Genomic DNA, 24443 nt, shown 5'->3' on the forward strand with positions numbered 1-24443 from the left:
CTTCATGTCTTAATAAAGGGCAAAGCTGCCTTTTCGCTTAAATCGTCAATGAACATGGTGGGAGGGTATAAATAAGTCTGATTGCAAACCACCGGGGCGCCGAGCAAAATCCTCGGAGCTTGCGTGGTAGCCATGCTTTTCAAAACCAGACCGGATGGTAGACCGGAAAATTTTCCATAAAAATTGTTGATTTTGGTCAGCAAGCCGCTGATCCAGGTGGTTAGCTGTTCGAAGCGTTTGAAGCGTTTGAACCGTTTTGATCGATTTTAATTTTTTTTTGTCAGAACGGGCCGATTGTTCGATTCGAACGGTCGGACCGTTCGACCCGCTATCCGGACCTTGACCGGTTCGATCTCTGGGTCGGTTTTAAAAACCATGGTGGTAGTTTTAAGATTTGCAAACCCTTCGTCTCGTCTGGTCTTCAGGTGTTGCCGTGCGGACTTGCCGTCTTGGTCAGAGTTCGTCGTGCCGCAGGCCCGAACTCAGGTGAAGTCGAAGTGTCTTCGTTCCTCTGCCGGTCTGCCCTTCGTTTCTCTCTCTTTCTCTTCAGACCACTTAATCCTCTAACGTTTCGGATGCCAGGGCTAGGATGCCATGAAAGCCGAGCTTAAATGATAGGGTTTCTGCGAAAAGATGCTGATACATAAATGCTTAAGATTCGGGTCTTTTACTTCCGAGATATTCAACAAAAGGATTATTGTGTGCTCTTTTTCTTCTCTAAATACGTTATTTCCTTTGACACCAACGCCCCAAGGACCTGGAAATTTGCCAACAAGGGACGTTGCCTTATCCTTCAAGGAATGGTTCAAATTCGGACAAGATCCTTTGATCAGACAGATTTTCAAGATATTGTCTTCTCAAGATGATGCCTTGGCCTCATTGGCGCTCTCTCGATTGGGGCTGCGCCTCACAGAACCATTCGTTTTGAAAGTTTTGAATCATGGGGAAGATGTGTTATTGTGTTTGAAGTTCTTCGACTGGGCTGGGCGGCAACCAGGGTACTATCACACCCGTGCATCGTTCAATGCTATCTTTAAAATTTTATGTAAAAAGAAACTGATGTCATTCATGTTAGATTTTCTAGATACATATACCAAACAGAGGTATATGCACAAGGTCAGATTCCATGATACTGTTATCATGGGATATGCGATTGCTGGGAAGCCAGATGTTGCGCTCAAACTGTTCGCAAAAATGCGGTTTCAGGGGCTTGATTTAGATTCTTTTTCCTACCACGTACTTCTCAATGCGTTGATAGAGGAGAATTGTTTTGACGTGGTTGAGGTAATTTTGAAGCAGATCAGAATGAGGGGTTTTGATAGCGAGGTAACATCTTCTATGGAAATCAAGAGTTTTTGTAAGCAGAACCGGTTACAGGAGGCCTGGGATTTCCTCCATGGGTTGAAGAGTAATAGAAGGAAATTAAGTGAACATGCAGTAGTTGCTCTTGTGAATGCTCTGTGTGAGAAGAATAAGTTCGAGGAGGCGGGTCAATTGATGAAGGAGTTTCAGGAGTTCAGTGAAGTCAACATGGATGCCATTTATAGTGTCTGGATTAGGGATCTTGTTAAAGCTGGAAAAGTGGATGGAGCTATTGAATTTATGCAGAGTAAAAGGTTATTAGAAGGATATGTGCCTGGTGTATTCCGATATAATTTTTTGATCTGCAAGCTTCTGATGCAAAACAGGCTCCAGGATGTCTTTGATTTGTTGATGGAGATGCAAGAGAGGAAGTTGTTTCCTGATAAAGTCACCATGAATGCAGCTCTGTGTTTCTTCTGTAAAGCTGGAATGGTGGATGTGGCACTTGAATTTTATAAGTCAAGGTCAGAATTTGGTCTCTCCCTTAATAGTATGGCTTACAACTATCTCATTAACACTCTTTGTGGGGATGGAAGTTTTGAGGAGGCATATCAGGTCTTAAAAAATTCCATTGATCATGGTTACTGCCCTGGTAGAAAAACCTTTTCCGTTCTTGCGGATGCTTTATCGAGGGAGGGGAAGTTGGATAAGCTGGAGGAGGTGGTTAATGCATCCCTGAAGTGGAATATCATGCTAAGTGATGCTGTATATGATAAATATATCACAGCTCTTTGCAAGGCTAGAAGGGTAGAAGATGCTTACCTCATACATGGGGATCTTAATAGACCAAATAAAGTTTCATATAGGGAGAAAACTTATATTAACATGATACGTGGTTTTGTCAAATCAACTAGGGGGGACATGGCTTCCAGGGTTTTGATTGAAATGCAAGAAAATGGGCATACCCCAAAACGGAACTTATATAGAGCTGTCATCCGTTGTCTGTTAGATATGGACAATTCAGAAATCCAGTTTATGAAATTGCTGGAGGTGCAGTTGTCTCGCCATGAACCCGACTGTCGTGATTACAACTTTTTCATTGATGGGGCTGGGCATGCTAAGAAACCTGAGCTGGCGAGAAAAGTATTTGAGACAATGACAAGAAATGGGCTGGTGCCCAATTTGAGTTCCTACATACTGTTGCTGCAGAGTTATCTGAAGAGTGAACGTATATCTGATGCCCTGAGCTTCTTTCGTGATTTGTGCAAGACAAGGAAGATGGAGAGAAAATTGTACAATACCATGATAGTTGGTCTTTGCAAAGCAAGGAAGCCAGATCTGGCACTAGAGTTTGTGAGAGATATGAAGGACAAGGGATTGGTGCCAAGTCTCGAATGTTATGAGGAACTTGTAAAGTCCTTCTGCTCAAATAAGGACTATGACTCGGTGGCGAAGATTATTTGTGACTTAGAGAAAGTTGGTCGTTATCCTTCTTCCTTTATCATCAATGTGCTTTTGTTTCATTCCTTGAATAGCCGGGAACTTTTTGATGCTTGGTCCCGGTCAGGAAATCTGTATGGAGAGGAATCTTCATATGGAAGGTTGACACTTGGTGAGTTGGTTGGTATATTTTCTGCTCAAATCAGAGGGAATCAACATATTGAAAATTTGGATGAAATGATTCAACAGTTCTTTCCACTTGACGTCTTCACATACAATATGTTGTTGAGAAAACTATGCATGAGTGAAACAATGGACTTTGCTGAGAAGTTGTTTGATAGGATGTGCAACAGAGGATATAAACCAAACCGATGGACTTACGACATATTAGCACATGGTTTCTTCAAACATGGTAGGATAATGGAAGGTAGAGAATGGGTGTATAAGATGATTCATGAGGGGTTTTCCCCCACTGAAAGTACAAAACAATTTATGTAACAGGTAATGGCTGAGTTGCATCTTTACATTATTTTATGATTTTTAACATTAAGCAATTTGGGTGCTCTAAAAGAAACTATTTTTTGTCCTCTTTTTTCTTATGGTTATGGTTGTCTTTTATTTATTTTTTCTTTTGTTCCATGTACATATATGATGAATATATATTTTCTTCTGAAGATAAAGTATAGAATATCAATAAATGAGCAGAACACAAGCAAAGACAATCCATGCACACTATAGGACTGTGAATCATTCCATGAAAGAGCCTTAAAATGCTCTTTGCAAGGAGGGCGTTTAGAGAGCTGGAGGAGAAGCGCTGGGAAAAAGGATAATTTGGTTGAGGAGGCGGATAGCTTTAGCTTAGGAGTGAAGAGGTCCAAGATAGAAGATCAATTGGATTTGTTGGGTTTGCAAAAGAAAGTAGCAAGGGGGTTGAATTTAAAACATTTGAGAACAAAGCAGTTGTAGAGTTGTAAAAGATTAATGCCAGTTCTAAAGATGTGGAGGATTTGAAGAAATTCCTAATGCAGTATGACGTTTTAGAAGGCATAAAAGCATTTAGATATTCAAGTTTCTAAAGTTTTTGCTGGGTTGAAGGGAATTTTATTGGGCTTAGGTTGGGCCTAACAAAAAGGTGAAGAAATGCAAAAAAGTCTTTGGGAGACGTAATGAGGTTCTTGCACTAACCTTTGAAGAAGCATAGTAATTATGTAAAGCATTGGGGTCTGGAACTAAGATGTTTTGTGTTTTTGCTGTTTTCTTAAGGTTGTTTAGGGATGATTGTATGGTTGGTTTCAGTCTATCTTTTTGGGGGGGAGTTAGTCTTTTGGAGTTAGGCTGTGAGTTTGGGGTTAGATTGTAGTTAAGGGTTGTTTCTCCTTCTCTTGGGTTACTTGTGGTCACCTTTCTTGTGTTTTATTTTTTCTTTTAACAAATTATATTTTAGTACCGAAAAAATGAGCTTTCCTTAACCCCACCTCTTCAAAACCCAATTTGTTTTAAAAAACGCAGGCATTTCTTTCAGCCCAAATGGCCTGAAAACAGCAAAAGGCACAAGCCTCCTAACAATAGACCCCCTTTTACTTGCCAATGTTTCTACTAACAGCCAACTGTGCGGAAAATTGACCACTAATTCAGAAATGCATGATTCACTGATTCCTCAGCATCAAATTTATTCCTATATGTGGAAAGGATGTTACTCTCTTTGTTCAGCAGCTCATGAGGGTAAACCACCTTTTCTTTCACCCTTGCAGATAGTAAATTTTCTTGGACTGTATCATTGTCTCTATTCACATAGTCACATGTAGACCTATAGTCCTATACTTCTATTTTGCCTCAACTTATATAATCTGAGATTCTTTTTTTTTTGATAATTTATAATCTGAGATTCTTCATGGATGAGCTTTTCCAGCCCAAGGCCTTTAAAAATCTCACTTAAAGAGCATTGATAAAAAAAAATCTCACTTAAGGAGAAAGAGAGAAATCTTTTGTTTTTTAAACTTATCTTGTTTTGTATTTAATTTTTTTGTTTAACCAATTCTTCATTTGTATACTAAAATCCAAAATTTTCCTTGGCGTTCCATTCATGGCATAACTATCTGTCACAAAAGCCAATGAATATATGGAAACCTCCACTCATGTAGGTAAAAAAGTTCGAAGAAACAATATTTCTACTTTTTAGTTGCTCTCACAGCATAATGCCCAACAAAATCCTCTGATGACATGCTGATGATAGACTCCTATTTTGTGACACATCCAAAGAACAACTACACAATGAAATGGATTTGCTGAGGTGGTTTGGAATTGTATCTGTAAGTAAATCTGCACAAAAGTGAGCTGGTAGCTGTGGGGGAGGTGCAGGAACTATCCCAATGGGTAGAAGAATGGGGATGTAAGGTGAGAAAGTTAGAATTTGAAAGACCTGAAGGGTGTGGAGCCCCTATTTTAGACCAACAATACATAGGGAACAAATACTAAAACAGAAGAAGAAAATGAAGAGAAAAAGCGGGCTGTTGTAGACCTAGAAAATCTGGTGAAAAAATATTAAAATAAAAGAAGAAACATGAAGAAGAAAAGAAGGGGCGGAGCCCCTGTTTCAGATGCCAATGATGAGAACAAAAAGAAGCTTAAAAATGCAAGAAATTAAGAACAAAAGAAGGGGGCAGAGCCTCTATTCTAGACCTAGAAAAGCTGGTGAAAAAAATACTAATACTAAAATAAAAGAAGGGGCGGTGCCCCTGTTCCTCCCCCTGTTTAGTCAACTCTAACAGTCTTAAATAGACCTTGGGCCTTTGTGCAATGGCTGGAAAAGGCAACAATTGAGGAGGAGTAAGTTCACTTCTATGTTATAAAGATTTTAGGTGCTTTGATTATCCAATAAATTTGAATGTGTATGCATTCCATGAGTAATGCAGGTATATACTGATGGCAGAGCCTGATCACATCTTTGTAAATCCTCTCCCTAACTTGTCACATGGAGGATATCCAGCAGCATTCCCATTTTTCTACATCAAGCCTGCTGAAAATGAGAAAATAATAAGGAAGTTTTATCCAGAAGAGAAAGGTCCAGTAACAAATATCGACCCAATTGGCAATTTTCCTGTAATTATCAAGAAGGTTGGTTTATTCTTTCTGCTGTGATTCAAATAGACTGCTTCTCTCCATGTATAAATGTTTACCATTGTTATAGTCCTTATTCCTTACCCACACTCAATTTGTTGGTTGTCTATGGTATCTACTACCTTTTTCAGTCTTTGCTAGAAAAAATTGCACCAACATGGATGAATGTGCCATTGAGAATGAAAGATGACCCAGAGACTGACAAGGCTTTTGGATGGGTTCTAGAAATGTAAGGATATTTTCAGAAGGATTTCATACATGCACAGTTTTATATTTTTGCAGAGAGTATTTCATTTTGGTTTTACTGACAATCTCATGATTATGCCATTTCTATGTTGAACAAAGGTATGCATATGCTGTTGCATCTGCATTACATGGCATGCAACATATTCTTCAGAAAGACTTCATGATACAGGTTTTTCATCTTACCTTCTTTAATTATCTATTTTATTAGTTTTCGAAATTCTTCCCAATTACAGATCATTGATATATTACCAGAAAATGTCCTTAATAGTATTTGAAATGGTTTTTCAGCCACCTTGGGATTTGGAAGTCGGGAAGAAATTTGTCATCCATTACACTTATGGATGCGATTATTCTTTAAAGGTAAGCTAATAAATCATGAAGAGCTGATGCCCCAAACCATGTGCTAGTTCAATCTTTAGTTTATTTGCATTTATTTATTCTGTGATGTTGAAATTTCATTTTATCAATACATGATTCTTGATTATGATTTAGATTCATTATTTGCTTTCTAGTTATTTATGTGGAGATGATTACTCAGGGTAAGCTTACATATGGGAAAATTGGGAAGTGGCGATTTGACAAGAGATCATATCTTCGTGGTCCTCCGCCAAAAATTCTCCCTTTGCCTTCTCCAGGAGTCCCAGAAAGTGTGGTATGACTGCATTTATCTTACTATGACTAAAAAGTATTGCATGTTTCTATTTTGAATGTAAAATCTAGAAAGTATGTGCTTTTCATTGTTTTCAGCAAGCCCGGACATTGTGTTATTGTATAAATATTTTTGCTGTCTATGGTGGATCGTTGTTTTCAGCTGGAGTAATATTTGTAAGCATTTTAATGCTCATATTTCATCTCTACCATATGGCATTATGACAATAAGTTCACTAGCTGTATGTCATGTATCTAACAACTTTCCTTCACTTTGTGTTGTGGTGTTCAAGGTTTAAAGTATAGGAAATGCAAAGAGTATCGGAAAGGCAATTTTAAGAGATATATCAGGATACGCTTTGGATATGCATGGATACAGTAGAAAATTTAGGATAAACATGGATTCGTTATTAAAATTCAAATACACCCCCCAAAAAAGTGTATCAACAGTAAATCTAGATTTAAATATCTGCAAATTAAGCACATAAGATTAAGACAGAGACACATACTTCATTGTTTATGTGAAGTATGAACTCAGGGGAGGCACCCAACACACGGCTTGGTTATATTTTATTTCTTAGAAAACCAGTGTAACTATTTTTTATATTTATAAATATATATGTTTAAGCATGAACCAAGAAAATAAAATATAAGTTAAAATCTAGAACTAGGATAATTATAACTAATAAACGAGATATGGACTTGTGCTCGATTTGATGCCTCACAACTTAGATGCTTGGGTTCGAATCTCCTTGGCCCTTGTTTGTAAGTTTAAAATCTAGTTTGCAATTGTTTTACTTAATGCACCATCCATTAGGAACTGTTTGTATATCCTTTTAATAATTGTTTTTTTATTCCAAAAGTACCCATATAAAAGTCTCATATCACCCTCCACTTAGAAACAAAAGCCCTCCCTCACATTATTTTATTCTGAAAATAAGACAAAAGGACAAAAACAAAATTAAAGTAAAAATAAAAGAAGATAACAGAAAAATAAGACAATAATAGAAAAATATTTTTATTTTTTATTTTCTGTTATCTTCCTTTATTTTTCATTGTAATTTATTATTTTCTGTTATTTTTCTTATTATTGTCTATTTTATTTTTATTTTTTTCTCTTCTGTTATTTCAAATTGACATTTCAGTTACTTATTTTCTTTTAATTATTTTGGTTGAATAGACATGAGTGAAAAATGTCATTTTAACACTTCCATGGAAAAGAACCACCAATTAGTAAAGTGGTTGCAAAGTAGGGGTGGTGTCTTAGTAAATGATCCTTTTAATTTATGAGCAACCCTAGCCCCTAGGTACATAGAGATGTCTTTTGGTAGATACTACAAAATGTACCTTGAGCCATAAATATAGCACCATGGGCACTTTAATGTTGCACATTGACTCAAGTACAACATCATAACATCAGTATTGCAAGTGCCTGAGGTGCAACATCACAGTCCTCATAGGCAATCACAGCTACCGTATATCAAACTAAATTTTGATGGTTGCAGCATAGGCAACCTGGGTCCATCAGGTATAAGAATGATTAGAAACCATATGGGTGATATCATGGTCAATGTTTTAAAATGTGGAGGCATGATACGAGGCGTTCCACTACCTGGAGGTGTGAGAATGTAAGAGGCATAAGCCTCCTGAGCACAAGGAGGCATAGGAGGGAGGGGGATGAGGAGGAAAAGGGATGGAGAGAAGTGCATAAGGCATGCATGAGGTGCACACTTCACTTCATGCACCTGAGGTGTACACCTCAGAGGCATCAACACCTCTGGCTTATGCCTCAAGGCCTAGAGGCACACCTCCAGACATATGCCTTCCACATCCCATGCCTTTTAAAACATTGATTTCATGTTTATGTATCCAAGACCCATTGGCATTGGGGATTCAATTAGGATAGAACTAAGGGCTCCTTTGGCATCTTTGGAAAGGAACAAAGTTATGAGGTACAACAATATAATGATTGAAGGGGGCAGATAGGCCTGCTAACAGAGAAGCTAAAGAGTTAGTAAAGGAATTGAGACCATACAGTGGATACCTCATACCTAGGCCTGCTAACAGTATAGCAGATAGGCTGGCGAAACAGGGGTTGGCAAGGAATCTAACATATAGGGGAATTGGACATCAAAGGGGAAATTATATTTTGATGCTGAACCTCACAAGAATGGTTAGTTGAGGCTGATAATCCCTTTACTGTTATTTACATTTATTTATTTCCAAAATAAAATGCTTTATTGTTATTGATAAATAAAATGTGCTCATATTTCAACATTTGTAGCTTGAGGTGCATTTCATGGTACTGTACAGGAAAAATGATGTATTTTGTTTTGTACCATAGAATTTGCATTAATTGATATCTATGCATAATTGGAGCCGTAATGAAGTCCCAATGGATTCCAAAAATTCTTATTTATATTGAATTTATATGACCATTAAAAACAAGCACTTCAGAAGTGGAATTTACTTCTGAAGTAGGTACCATTGTGAAAGTAGGTACCCTTTTTTATGAAATGTGATAAATGGATCAGTTAATTTCCTACGTTTATTGTGTACGTGCTCTTATATTTGTATTATTCTTGCAACTGTTATTTCTATCTATTAACTACTTTTTGTAAAATTGAGCTAAGTTACATTAGATACTGCATATAGAACATATGTTGTGACAACCTGTTCCCTGTTGCATCTCCCATTGGCATGCATGTAGAACAATCTAATACAATAACTTATCACCATGGTGGGTTTCAAGCAAGATCACTTCAGGAAAGATTGGGATTGCATCCTTTTTTATCTCGCTTTTGAGGTGAGGGAAGTTTGCATTCTGTTTTGTCTCTGTTCCTCAAAATCTTCCTCTTGTATTTTGCTGTTTTGAAGAAATCCCTTCCTCACATTATATGAGATATCATCATTTATAAAAGAAAAAAATCAACTTAACCCCACGGTGAGAACAGTTCCTTGGAGTGCCAGCAAATTTCTCCAAAGTTGGTTCTCCATATAGCAATCCTCCAGCAACTATAGCTTAAAGGGCTTAGAGATGTAGAAAAGAAGGAGAAAGTCCTACTAAGGTGTGTGTGGTTGGTAGAGAAGAGAAATTAGGGATCTTAATTATGAGATAAAGATATCTAGATCTCTTTGATTATGTATATAAATTCTTACTTTGCCTTTTTTAAAATAAATAAGCAAAGTATAGAGATCCAGATCTGAATAGATAAGAGGAAGAGAAGAGATATGAGAAATGTTGCACCTTGAGGGTTACAATGGTAGAAAGGAGAAAGGAAGGAAAAGATCATTGTAACCCATAGGTAACTCCAAACAAGCTCTATATTCCATTAATTTTAACTCTAAATTTCAATTACAAGGACTGTACTTAGATTCAATTATATGGGTTTTCTACAATCTTGAGTTACAATTAGGGGTGGATTCGAGCTGAAAACCTGGCTATTCAAGCTTGGCTCGCCAAAACAATGTTAGACTTGAGCTCGAACTTGATTCAGGCTAGAGACTTGAGCTCGAATTTGGCTAAGCTCAGAAGCTTACATGTTTGAGCTTAGCTCGGTTTGAGCTTGACCGTGAGCCAAGCTTCCTATAAAAAATAAAAATTAAACATATAAAATTATTTATTATCGTACATGTAAAAATAAAAATATTATATATATAAATATTATTATACTATACATATAATAAAAATTATTTATTATGTATATCAGGCTTGTGAGCCTCATGAGCCGAGCTTTATTGGGCTTGAGATTGGCCCGATTAGCAAATGAGCCTATATATCGGGCTCAAGTTCAGCTTAAACCGATGCGGGTCGAGCTTTTCACGAGCCGAGCTTGAATAGCTCATGAAAAACTCGATTTGTTTCCACCTCTAGTTACACTACTGCCCAAAACAAATTCTCTCTAAAATTCCCTTGCTTTGCCAACATATCAACTAACCCATTAGCCGACCTTTTAGCCCACATGAAAAAGATTCCTATCTCCCTTGCTAGCCAATTTATTTCCCTCACAAACTGTCTATAGATCCAGATTCCCAAACTTTGTGACTGCATCCACCCAATTACTAGCTTAGAATCCCTCTCTACCTCAACTTGATGAAGACCCATCTGCTTAGCCAGCCCTAAACCTTGAAGTAGAGCCAACACTTCTGCTCTCAGTGGATCTCCTTTTCCTATTGGCCCGGAGAACATAACAATTAGTCTGCCCTCTTTATCCTTTAGAACTCCACCTGTTCCAGAATGGCCCAGGTTGCCTAAAGAGCTCCCATCAAAATTCAGCTTTACCCTTTGGAAAATAGGACTCCATGGACCCCAAGTTCCAGCCTTCAAAGAAGCAGAAGATGTCATCAACTGAGAAGTCCTTGAAAAGCTCTATTGTTTTCAGCCAATGTATAATTTTGATGGTTATTCCATCAATGGCTTCTTTTTTTTTTTGATCAATAACAACATCTTCATTAAATTAAGAGAAGAGAAGGAATAAGGATACAAAGGGGGAGATAAAATAACTTAGCTCCCCAAAACAGAAAACACGGGGAATGCAAAGAAAAATATTAAAAACTGGCCCAAAAAACAGCCTCCCTATTTACTCCTTGCTTGGCCAACCCATCCGCAAATGAGTTGGCACTCCTCTTCACCCAGCTGTACTGAATCTCAATGTCCCCACCCAACCATAAGAACTATTTTTTTTTTCATTGTTAAAGTTCCACAAACCACTGTCCTCTGTCTTCAACCAACTAACCACCACCTTCTAATCACCTTCCAGAATCAAGCGGCTAATATTTAATTCCTTTGCTCTTTGAATACCTTCAAGCGCTGCAAGGATCTCAGCCCTAAGAGAGTCACCTTCTCCAATAGGGCCAGAGAATAAAGAAATAACAATCCCTTCTTCATTCTTGAAGACTCCTCCAATCCTAGAGGGCCCTGGATTCCTTACGCTGCTGCCATCAAAATTCAGCTTTATAAAGCCCGAGGGGGGAGGGAACCAAAACGAACAAAGAGTCCTCTTGCATCTAGCAGTGGAAGCAATCTCTTTCCAGTTTCTTAGCAAGTCATCCATAGGAAAATCTGTAGCTAGTGGACAACTCTTAAAAGGATTCGATCTAACAAATCTTCCAATGTTCTTTCCTTGTCAGAAAAAATGAGTGAGTTTCTTTCTTCCCACAAAGACCAGCAAACCGCTGCCCTAATACACCTCCACATTGTCTTTCCTCGCTTCTTAGGTCAACTGAAAAAAGGAGAAAACAAACCTTGGACAGTCTCCGGAGGATACCAAGAGCACCCAAAACGGGAGGAAACCCACTCCCAAACAGTTTTAGCAACCTTACAAGAGACCATGAGGTGGTAGCCAGATTCCCCATCAGCTTTACAAAGAGCACATCTATTAGGAAGTAGACAATAGTTGGGTCTCTTTCTCTGAAGTAAGTCTAAAGTGTTGATTCTTTCCAGGAAAATTTCCCAACAAAAAAAACCAACCCGAGGAGGAATAGGCATGCTCCAAATTTCCTTAACTGGAAAGGACAACCCCAAGGGAATAGGAGGATGAGTTAAGGTTTCAAAGAATGAAGCACAAGAAAAGGTACCAGAGCTAGAAAGGGTCCTAAATCTGGTGTCTTCCTTAGCAGGGTTTAGGAAGACACCCTCAAGTTAGGCTAGCAGAGCTACCAAGCTATCCAAGTCTGTATCCCTAATTGCCCTTCGCAGGCCAAGGTTTCATCCAAAGCCAGAAGTGGAGGCTGAAGGGACCAAGAACGAAGATATGGGTTCATTTTTCAAGTTTGAAAGAGCATACAAGGAAGGAAACTGGTCTTTCAGAGGAGAATCCCCGACCCAAAGATGTTCCCAGAAATTTATTCGGTTACTAGAATTTAGACCATACCTGATCCAAGGGGAGAAAACTGGAAGCATATTGTGGATGGATTTCCAAGGAGAAGCAGCTGAAGCCCTTGCCAAGATTCCAGGATCCCAGCCATTGTCTTCCAGCCCATGAATGCTAGCCACAATCTTAGTCCACAAATTATCCATTTCCAAAGAGAACCTCCACAACCACTTCCCCAGTAGAGCCATATTCCTTTTCTTGAAATTACCAATCCCAAGACCTCCTAGTTTTTTACACCTAGAGACCACCTCCCAACTCACCCTATGATCTCTCTTCTCCTCTCCAGGCTCCCAGAGAAAGTTCCTTATTAATTTTTCCAAAAGAATTGAAACCTTTGAGGGGATCTTAAACACTGACAGATAGTAAACAGGTAGGTTAGCTAGGGTAGACCTAATGAGAGAGACTCTTCCACCTAAAGAAAGATAATTTCTCTTCCAGGCCGCTAGCCTCTTCTCAAACCTCTCCACTACCGGAGCCCAAAAGCTAACACTCTTAGGATTATCTCTTAAAGGGAGGTCCAAATATGTCAGGGGCCAGTCCGTAATTGCACAACCTAGCTCACCTGCAAATTCCCTTAGGTCTCTTTCGGTCACATTCACTCCCGCCACACAACTCTTATCGAAGTTTACCTTGAGGTTAGATATCTGCTCAAAAAGTTGTATTGTTAACTTTAGATTCCGGATCCAATTGAAGTTCCCTCCTTCACAGAAAAAGATAGTATCATCTGCAAACTGTAGAAGAGTTAAGGGAACCTCCTCCCTTCCTACTCTCCACCCTCTTATCAGATTCCTCGAGTCTGCTCTATGGATCAATCGCCCAAGCACATCAACAGTCAGGGTGAAAAGAAAAGGGGAAAGAGGATCTCCTTGTCTTAGACCTCTCAACGCAGGAAAGAAGTCAACCACAGTCCTGTTCACCAGGATAGAATAATGGCAAGTCCTAACACAACCCCAGATCCACTTACACCACCTGTCACCAAAACCAAAACTCCTTAACACCTCCATCAAGAAAGACCAATCAACCAAGTCAAAAGCCTTCTCCAAATCCAATTTGCAAACCACTCCCTTATTCTTTGACTTCCTAAAGCTCTCCAAACTCTCATTTGCAATGAGAATCTGATCGGTGATCTGTCTTCCCGCCACAAAAGCACCTTGGTTGGGTGCAATAATAGAGGGGAGCACCATCTTTATCCTGAGAGACAACACCTTTGCAATGATTTTGTACAAGCTAGTCACCAGATTAATAGGTCTAAAATCCTTAGCTTGAGAAGCATCTTTCTTCTTTGGGACTAAGGCAATGAAAGTTGAGTTCAAGCCCGGGTTTATTACACACACCCCTCCTGTGGAACTCCTCAAAAACCGATCTAAGATCATTCTCCAAAATATCCCAACAATCCTGGTAAAAGGCCATTGTGAACCCATCAGGACCCGGAGCTTTTGTCCTATCCATAGAGAATACCACTTCCTTTACCTCCTCCATATCAAACCTTTTTTCTAACCACTCTCTCTTCTCTGCACTTAGAGTCGGCCTATCCAAACCCTCCAACCACACTCTCTCATTCATAGGCCTTCTAAAAATAGATTTGAAGTGGTTTACTAGAGCCTCTGCAATTTCAGCTGGGTGGGACAAAATTGCTCCATCAACTTCCAAATTAGAGATGAAATTCTTCTTTCTCCTTCCATTTGCCATTGAATGGAAAAACCTTGTGTTTCTGTCTCCCTCCTTTAGTCACTTACACTTGGATTTTTGCCTCTAACTGATTTCCTCCTTAACTAGGATGTCCTCCATCTGCTTCCTCAAAACCCATCTCAACTTCCTTTCTTCCTCTCCAAAGGGGGCTCTCTCTTTCTTCAGGTCCAAATCCTCGATTTACTCCACTAGAACTTGTTTTCTCTCTTCTAATCTTCCAAACTCCAGCCTATTCCACTCCTTTAATTGAAATTTTAAGTATTGGAGTTTCTTGTGGAACCTCATTCCCTCCCAATCAACTACCGGATTAGCTTGCTCCCACCACTCTCTGATCTTCTCAATGAAACCCGGATGAGTCAACCACATATTTTCAAACTTGAAAGGGGTAGGCCCTACTCCTCTTATTTCCTCCTTGACCAACACTATAGGCCAGTGGTCTGAAGTAAGTCTAGGGAGAGCCCTAGAAGTAATATTGCCCCAATGTTCCTCCCAATCTGTTGAGAACAAAAATCTGTCCAACTTAGAGTAAATTGGCCTTGATTGAAGGTTGGACCAAGTGAAGTTATTATTTAGGAAAGGATGTTCTTTGAGTTCAAAAGAGTCCACAAATTGGTTGAACTTCCTCATACTTGTTGTCACTCTCTGTCTGGGGTTGTTGGTTTCCTCCGTAAATCTCACTACATTAAAATCCCCTCCCACACACCAAGGTCTATCCCAGAGGCCTCTAATGTCACTCAATTCTTCCCATAATTTCTCCCTCTGCCTATAGTCATTGGGGCCATACACATTTGTTAGTATCCATTCATATCCATCGTCCACCTGTTTGAACTTTAGGGAGAGAATGATCTCCAATTAGCTCCTCCACACCTATGAGTATCTCTTCTTTCCACAGGGTCACAATCCCTTCTGAGGAACCCCACGAAGGAGCAGCCACCCACTTTATACCCCTAGAACTCCACACACTCCTTTTCCATCTGCAATCAAAATCCATTCTTTTGGACTCCTGAATCATTACCACATCCGGATTAAACTTCTTAATTACCTCTTTAATTGTTGCTCTCTTCCGAATGCTGCCCAACCCCCTCACATTCCAACTTAGGATTCTCATTGAAAACTCTTAGCCTTAACCCTAACTCCTCCAAGATCTATTTAGACCCTTTTCTTCTAATCCCTTTCACTTCAAACTTCTTGTCCCCCTCAATATCTTTTTTTAACCTCTCCACTTCACTCAGCCTTCTAAACTTCAACTTGCTGTCCTCTTTCTTTTGCATGTAGGCTTTTAGATCATTCGGGTTCTTCAGCTTGCACCCCAACTTTTTCACAAACTCTGCAACTGACTCTTCCCCAATAGTTTCCTCGTTTTCTAAAGATGCACTCTCCTCACTCCTAGGAAACTTCTTGTTCCTTCTCACATTACCTCCAACTACAGCCCTTTCTGTCCCCTCCAGGCTCCCTCTCTGCAATTCCTTCCTTTCCACTTCACCCAAAAGGATTTCTAAGATTTCCCATATTATTGTCTCTCTGCAAGTTTCCTCACCCACTTCCCCCCCTTGTAGACACATTGTGGCTTTTAGACCAAGGGCTTCCGACTTTTGGTTGGGAAGAGAATCTGGAACAAGAGACACAGAGTGCTCATCAGTATCCAAAACTGTATTGATAGAGTTGAGGGATTTACCTGAGGCAGAGAAGTGAGGAGAGAGCAAAGGTGAAGGAGTGGTAGTCACTTTCTTTTTTGAGAAATTAGAGCACTCTGTCTCCTAGAGTTGGGGGAAGAAATTCCCTGTCGCTGTATCAACACAATGACCCCTTTCTGTACCCAAGTAAGTACCTCTCTGTGAGGTACCCTTGTTCGGCTCTGAGAAGACCCGAGCTACCTCCTTTTCGGCCTCTTGCAGGGCACTAGAATTGGGGGGGGGGGGGGGGGGGGGGGCTCAGCCAGAATTGGGTTAAGATCATTCACCCACTCCTCCCCCTCCTCCTTTCCCTCCCCCACCGAATCCCCTAAGAACAAACAATCCAGGCTAAAAGGATCCCTGTTTTGAACTTTAGATAGAGCTTCATCTGCCGCACTGCCTAAACTCCCACAGGTTTTCGAACTTTCATCATATTCAGAATCTGAGCCGCAGCTTATCCAACCTTGGTCGGCCTCTTCCTTCTCTTCTGTACTACCTCTCGAATAGCGTGGGTTCGGGCGATCAGAAGTGTTGAGTTTTTGCGTATCGCCGGCTGTCCGTCGGACCCAGCGCAGAGGATGGCGTCCTTCTACTTTGCTCGCCAACTTAGCCCCTCCACAGTTGAGAGGGCGAGACTTGGACGATGATAGATGAATGTTGCCATCTATCACCTCCCCAAGTCTGCTCCGCCCCACGTGATGACTTAAGTTGTCATGTGGGCTTTTAAAACCAAGTGATCTTCCTTAGATTTCCAACATCTCTAAAGATCCTGTTGTTTCTTTCTTCCCAAATTGACCAGAGGACACCTGCCCTTGTGGCTCTTCACATTAATTTACCCCCCCCTTCAAGTTTACTAGTTCCTCCTTTTCCCCTTGATAGAACAAGATGAACTCATCTGCAAATTGCAAATGTGTAACCACCACTCCTTCGCTCTCAGCTCTCCACCCTTTAATCCTGTTTTCCACATCAGACTATCAGATCATTCAAGAGGCTAGCAACTAAGGTGAAAAGGAAAGGGCCAAGAGGATCTCACTGTCTGAAGCCCCTCTTAGTAGGCAACTCCCGCAACTCATAAATTTCCACAAATTTTCCACTAACTCTGGTTTAGATTAAAACTAGCTAGGTACAACTCTTGATTGCTAAGGACTGAAGTATGCCCATTACATATAGGGATACACAAATAAGGACTTTAGCTTCTAAAGCAATTCTAATAATCCATTGTTAACCAAAACAACTCAAAAAGAGACCAAGAAAGTAGAAAGACTCAAATCTCATCATAGACTAGCACCCTATCACAATATGACTAAAAATGGCCACGACTTTCTCAAACATGTCATACTTACAAGATTTTGGTCTTGTTGGATAGATCATTCAATAAACTATCCACTAATAATAAAATTGTGCAAAATGAACAAGCTTTGGTGCCTAGAAAATATGCTAAAGAAAAATGAAATAATTTTGTTTTCTATTATTCAAAATTTTAAAATCTTTCTAGCATAATTCTTTAAAATACCGTGTTTAAGACACCAAAAAACTAGGAAACAAATTAATAAAACTAAGTTCATGATTATGAAGAAACTTGATTTCTTCTTTGATGATTTCCTTATCTGCTTCTATGCCTACATCACTTACATGTGAATTGTGGAAGTCCAACCTAAAGTCAAAATGATGAAGATTAGGTCAATAGTCATAACATATCAAATTGCCCATTCCTAGGTGGGGTTAAGATACAAATTGGGATTTATTTAGGGCCAACCCTAGCTCAACCACAAGATCTAGAATTCATGTCTGAGCCTGTCCTAACCTGATGTCAAAGCCTGAATTAGTCAAACCCAAACTTATCTCAAGCTAAATCCAACACAACTCAGGCTGGGTACAAGCCTGAGTGGTTTAGTTGGGTTGGAAGGTCTCTTACTCATGTTTTGCATTTATACCTTTCATTTCATCTTTATACCTTGCATTTATACCTTTCCATTACATAAATGTGTATATACAATTATAAACAAGTGATTTCACAGGTGTGCTGTGCACTTAGGCCTAGGTGCACAAACGAGGTGCATTTCAAGACATGCACCTTCCCTAGGCCCAGGCACGGCCCCAAAAGGCGCACACCTGGTGTTCCTTGCACCTCAGCCCAGGCGTGTGCAAGGTTTAAAATGTTGGTGTTAGTGGAAATATCGAAAATCCGAATACTGAACATGTTGGAAATGTCATATGGAAACAAAACTTATAGACATGGTGGAAACATTGTAAAATAATGCACACCTTTTTAAATTATTATCTTATTCTAAACCATCAAACCAAGCTAAGAAACTAAGTTTAAACTGAATGCGCTGTAAAATTGTTCTTAAACTACTTGATAGAGTGAGTTTAAGAAAAATTTAAACTGATAGAAAGTGAAAATAATTCTGATGGATCAACCAAATAATCTAGTACACTAACAAAAACTAAAATTTTTCATATTTGAAAAGAACTTCAGGGTAGTTCAATGTGGTAATCATATCAATTCAGTAGGCAATAATACTTTTCTTCCACATATCTACGATATTGTCTCCAACTTATTTTATAATACTGTCTCTTGTACGCCACATAGCGCTCATAGTTTTCACAAAAGAATATGTCTATTCCAATAATATTTTGTATTGGTGCCCAAGGAAATAGAAATATGCCATTTTTTTGATCGATAACTCGGAAAAAAAGATTTCATTTAGCTAATTAAGGCAGCACAACAAGTAAATTGTGAAGGATATAATCATACAATTAGACACTGAATGTCTAAACCCCAAAATATTACAATTGAGCCCAAAACATTGACTGCTAAAATGGAAATATGCCATGAAAATATTAGAAAATATATGGACATTTTAAACCATGGGCTTGGGAAAGTTGGGTTGGACTCATGGTTTTCAAGGTGCCAAGGTGAACATAGGCAACAGTGGAGCACTTAGTCGCCTAGTATCTCAAAAGTAAACTTTCTTTTCCTAGTGTTTCAAGTCTTAAGAAATAAACCTTTTCTTTGTAATATTTCAAAGCTAATGTCTCAGAAATAATCATTGCCTAGGAAAAGAAGGGGCTAAGCTTTGCTTTTGTCATAGAAAAAGAAGAAAAAAATCAACAAATAAGGAGAAGAAAGGGCGAAGCCCCTGTTTTTTCTCTCAGAGAAGAGAGAAAAAATGATAAAAAATGGTGTAGGAGAAGGGGTGAAGCCCCTGTTCTTGTTTTAAAAAAAATGCAAGAAGAAAATTTGAAAATGATGATCATCCCTATTATTATTTAAAAAAATCTAATGAAGAACAGGAGCGAAGTCTCTGTTTTTGTTCCAAAAAAGAAAGGAAAGGATCAGAAATTTAAGGGGAGAGGGTTATTTCTTTTCCCAGAAAAAGAAGGCGCTGCCTAGGCATTGCCTTTACTTGGGCTCAGATTGGCCTACATGAGACCTAAATCCCAAGTTTTCAGGACCAAGCCCAGTGTAGAGACCAAAAATCCAATCCATGCAAAATATCAGGTTGGATTGTGCCCTACGGCTCCTTTGGCTTCATTCAGGGCAAAGCCCACTCGGGCAGCGTTTACTGCCTTGCAATGAGAATATCTCCGTACTAGTATGTTTTATTTCATGTGCAGGTATTCCTAATGCAAGGCTGCAATAGGCTGTTAGAGTGGTGTGGGCACAGATTTGCCCTGACAGAAGCCGATCTCTACCGAGTTGCAGCCTTTGTTAGGAGTGGTGCCTTTATGGGGGAATCCTAAAAGGTGTGGCTTGTGTTTCTTGAATATCTCTTAGATGTTTGAGTCATGGAGATATTCCTGGAAGGGTTAGCCAGACAGCTATGTAACCGCAGTACTAGCTTTCAAGTGTTCTGTTCTGCTTTGTTTTATTTCAGAACTTGAGAAAATCTTTGTTTATCAGTTTCTTGTTTATTAATGTTAGTTCTTTTCTTTTCATTAATTTTAATGCAGTTTATAAAGGGTCAGATGATCATTCTAGTATCTCTATGTACATTGCTGCACATTTGATAAGAACCAGTAGACTCATCTGTTACTGCACATCTATTGGTAGTTATTGCCTTTTTAAGGTTGACTTGTCTATATCTAAAACTTGTTAGAGAATACATAGAAGATTAGTGAGTAATGTGGACACTGAAACTAGGAAAGAACCCATGGGAAAATAAATCAGTTTTCTAATTCCTACACCAGTTTCAGAATTTTTGGCCAATAAGATCTTGGTATTGTTTGATTTTTTTTATTCATCTTCTGGTTGCTAGTGTCTTAAGAATAGTGTTTTAAGTTTTCTAGAAATTTGCTGTTATTTCAAAATTACTATTTCTGATAACTTTGGACTTACTATTTATAATAATTCACATGATTACCATTTGTTGTAAACTTGTTATTTACTATTTTTTAGTAATTTCTGTTTTCTTTGCATTATGTTAGTTTTAGTAGCAAGGTGTTGGGGTTGATTTAGGAGTTAAGAGTCCTTATTGGAGTGTTCCAATGGGGTACTTATGGATTTGTCTTACTATAAAAGCAATTAAAAGTTGATTTGGGTCAGTTTCCTAGTCCAAATTGGAGTTTGTAAAGTGATAGCCGAATTTATAAGTTGAGTCTATCTATAAATTGAGTCATTGGAATTGCAATTAGCAAAGAGCAGATTTTAACAATTTTTGATTTAGTGAATTCTGGTTGTTGCTAGGAATTTTTCTCTTCTCTTCTCCTCTCTCTCTCTCTATCCTATTTCTTCTTCTAAGTAATCTATATCTTTGATGTTTACCTCGACAGTAACAGTTTTCTTTCTTTCTAATTTCTTGCTCATTCTTTGGTGGAAGCTTTCTACTTGATTCCTTGTCCCTATTCTTCATTATTAATCACCCAAATCCCCTCCACGCCACAAAACCCACAACCAGATCTGAAATTTGTAGGACCCTACCCTGTTCTACATCAGTGACACTACACATGCTAAATCGATATTGTTGGTCCATTAACTGTTAAGTTAGTGTTTTTTCAATCAATGACTGTGTGCATTCAGTTAGGTTGTGAAAGATGACATTCTTTAGGTATAAGCTCTTTCCTTGTTCCTTGAAACAATGATCATGGTTGGTTGGTTTCCTTCTGGCTAGTGCCTACTTAGTCTCACTTGGGTAATCTCTTTTCTTTTTTTCATTTATCTCCATCCCCCTGCTTTGTCTCGAACCTACTCCTATATGAACAGAAACCACACCTACCTCCCCCATGGTCTTGCTAATTTGGTTTAAAGACTTAATTGCTTAACGAGAGTTTCCATTGAACTCCATTTTACGAACAAAATGATAAGATATTCTTTTGTTTCTTGGGGGCTACACAACAGGGGGTATCCTACCCCCCAAACCCACAACCCCCCAGCCGGATGAAGGTGAGACTTGATCCCAAGTCTTGGCTACAGCCAGCCAGAGACCTTACTAACCGAGTCCAGTTAACATCTTTCCTATTTTGAAGAGTCGTGCTTTTCTTCATTTATTCTATTGTGATTTGTTTGTTTCAATGTTTTAGAATGTGGAGGTGTGATGTGAGGCGTTCCACTACCTAGAGGCATGATGGAACATAAGAGGTGTAAGCCTCCCGAACACAAGGAGGTATAAGCCTCCTCTCTTTTCTTTTTTTTTTTTACTGTCTTTCTATATGAGTTGTGTGAGGCACATGAGCACATGAGGCATACGCCTATAGCCTGCCTCGTAAAAAGGGATATGAGGCGTAAACCTCTTGCACTTGAGGTGTATGCCTCAGAGGTGTCAATATCTCTGGCATATGCCTCAAGGCATTTTGGGGGCACCTTGCCTGGAGGTGTGCCTCCAGGTGTACACCTCCCACACCTTTTAAAACACTTGTTTGTTTCTATAAGGCCGTGATGGATTTCCTTATGCTTAGAAGAGGTGTCAACATCTCTTCTCTAACACAGTTTTCTTAGGAAGTTAGGAGTCCTATTCAACAGCATTCTCTATGCTTAGAAAGTTTTTGTTAAACAAACCATTCTGTAGGTGAAGTTGAAGGATCTCTTGCTTGGTTTGATATCAGACTGGGAATATTCTTGTTCTAACGCAATTATTGAACAGTCTGGACTAATGAATACACCAATTCTTTTTGGTTTTGGTCAGAAACAGTTAACTTCATTAATTAATTATAAAAATGTGTATATTCAATGTGCCAAGACACCCCTTTATAGGCTGGCATTTGCCACCTATCCTGCTTAAGTTGCTAACTTTTACAATTGACCCTGGAAAATATCAGGCCTTTGTACCCATCGTTTTGCCATTTCATCAGCTAGTAAGTAGCTTCCTGCTTCACCCGTGAGTAGGTTTATTATGAGCTTTTATGTTTGTCTCTTGTTGTATTGTCAAATCTCTCTCTCTCCTGCTCGCTCGCTCGCTCTGACTCTGATTTATTATCTCTTTATTGGTGTGTAATTTGACTGATTTCTAGTTTAGTTACCATGTAGCATTTGTACTCCAAAAGGTCGAAGCAGTTTGTGAACAAGTAGATGCTGTCATGATTAATTATGCCAGACTTTTTTTGCTGTATTTTCCATAAATAAGCATTTATGCTCAATTCATTATATGGAACAAATAGTTGCACATCTTTTTGATTTTTCATCGCCTTGTGAGAGTTCCAATCTATACCACACCTTAAATATAGTTGTGTTGGTGATCTGTGTGGATATTGAGAATTCTTTTTTTTTTTTTTAATTTGTATCGGCATTGTTGAGTGTATACTTTTGTTTCACTTTGACTTATATTTACCTCTATATTTATTACTCTTTACCATTGCATTTCAGGTTACTCTTGTAAAGATGGTAAATGAAGCTACTGCCAACATTCCTGGCTGGGATGCAGAATAATCTAATTAGGATTGAAGAAAAGCCTTGAACCTTATTTTGGAGTTCAATTAACAGTGCAGTCCCCTAAAGAAATCTCTGTTTACAGATCACGTCACAGGGTAAAAACTAAAAGTTATCCGTTATGGAAAGAAATTCTCTTGCCATTATAAATGTGAAATCATAGGACATCTATTGATTTCCAAATTCTTCACATTCTGCATACATAATTTGCCCTTGTGAGTTTTGTAAGAAATCTCCCAGAAAGCCTAATAAGGTGATTTAAGGTTGTAATAGATTTTTTTTTTCTTTTTTTGCATCATACATGTTTTATATGGCAATATTTCAAGCTGATCTTGTATGCACGAGTCACACTCTTCTTTTCAGTGAAGAAACTTTGTTAAAATTGAAAAGACTTCGGCAACCTAGATCGCAGTAGGTGGAATTTCAAGAATTCTACCAGGGAAAATTGCAGACTCCAAACCGCTGCAATGTAGGAAGCAATTTCCTTTGGCCATATTGGATTGGAGATTGAACCCCAATGTTTCAGAGCCAATACGATTAAATTAATTAAAATCATACCTGAAGGACAAATCCAACCACAAGTACAAACTTGTAAGAACCACAGCCCAGGATCAGAACACTAGCCCATCAAGTGAAGGTCAGTCGAGATCAGCTGCTTATTCATAGGCAATATATTATGTTTACACTAGAAGGCCAAGTAGCAGCCAATTGGAGCAAGGCCTAGAGAAAATATTCCAAACTCAGCAAATCTCAATCCAATGCAATCATTATATAATGGGGTGAGAAGGAAATAAAGTCCTGGAGAAATTCTAAGCTCAGCAAATCTCAATCTCCTGTTAGCATATCGAACTCCCCCCCATTAGTCATCGCTAAGGCTAAGGGTGTCAATGGACCAGTTTTGGATTGGACCCCAACCAGTCCAAAATCAATTTGGATGTAGGGGTGTCAATTGGACTGGATTTGGTCTAATCTGATCCAATCCAATGTGAGTCCATTATAAATGGATCAGGTCCAATCCAGTGAATGTTTTAGACCAATTTAGACCGGTCCAATTCAATGTCTAGACTGTTCAATCTGTTCAAATTCATTTTGATTTAGATTGGTTTCAACCCAAATCTGGTCTATTGACACATTCTTATCTAATTATCTTATGTCAATGGACCACATATTGGCTTAATCCAACCCAATCCAATATAAATTTATTACCAACGAACCAGGTCCAATCCAATCCAATATGTCTTGTTGGTCTGTCCAATCTGTCCAAATTGATTTTGGACTCATGGCTGCTATTTGCTGTTGATATTATCATCGTTAGAGCTTGTTGCCTAGTGCCTAGTGCCTAAACCAGAGAGAGGTGTTGAATTGGGTTCTATAAAAAAAAGCTCAGTGTCTCCCTTAATTACTAATGCAAATGATCGTGTTGATAGTGTTAATTAGTGAGTGGATGTTGTGTTTCTTGTGCAAAAAGATTTAATAGTAAATTCAAACAAAAGTAAATAGCCCACGTTGTCTCTTTAAGAACACCACTTGAGAATTTTCAATCCAATATTGAGTTGGATTTGCAGGTACCAGCCAAACTTGCTATAGTAT

General features: G+C 38.8%; 1 protein-coding gene across 5 annotated transcripts; it reads left to right on the plus strand.

Moving 5' to 3' along the window:
• The first annotated feature begins 385 nt into the window (after nt 1-385).
• Nucleotides 386-23194, plus strand: LOC104604120 (hydroxyproline O-arabinosyltransferase RDN1). Of its 5 annotated transcripts, none has more exons than XM_088898868.1 (8): nt 1218-3243; nt 5655-5856; nt 5991-6088; nt 6205-6274; nt 6394-6465; nt 6644-6757; nt 6853-6930; nt 22791-23194. In XM_088898868.1, exons 1-8 carry the CDS (start codon nt 3197-3199, stop codon nt 22851-22853), a joined length of 744 nt encoding a protein of 247 aa, XP_088754994.1. In that variant the 5' UTR covers nt 1218-3196; the 3' UTR covers nt 22854-23194. The 5 variants fall into 5 exon arrangements, with proteins under 5 accessions (XP_010266654.1, XP_088754993.1, XP_088754994.1 ...); XM_088898869.1 differs by lacking the exon at nt 1218-3243 and adding an exon at nt 3248-5568; XM_010268351.3 differs by lacking the exon at nt 6853-6930.
• The last annotated feature ends 1249 nt before the right edge of the window (nt 23195-24443 follow it).

Source organism: Nelumbo nucifera, chromosome 2 (genome assembly GCF_055504915.1).
Source record: "Nelumbo nucifera cultivar China Antique chromosome 2, China Antique-T2T, whole genome shotgun sequence".
NCBI classification, from domain to species: Eukaryota; Viridiplantae; Streptophyta; class Magnoliopsida; order Proteales; family Nelumbonaceae; genus Nelumbo; species Nelumbo nucifera.

Excerpts from the sequence above, each read along its gene's own strand:
- LOC104604120 (XM_010268352.3), top strand. The coding sequence starts at position 634 with ATGCTGATACATAAATGCTTAAGATTCGGGTCTTTTACTTCCGAGATA.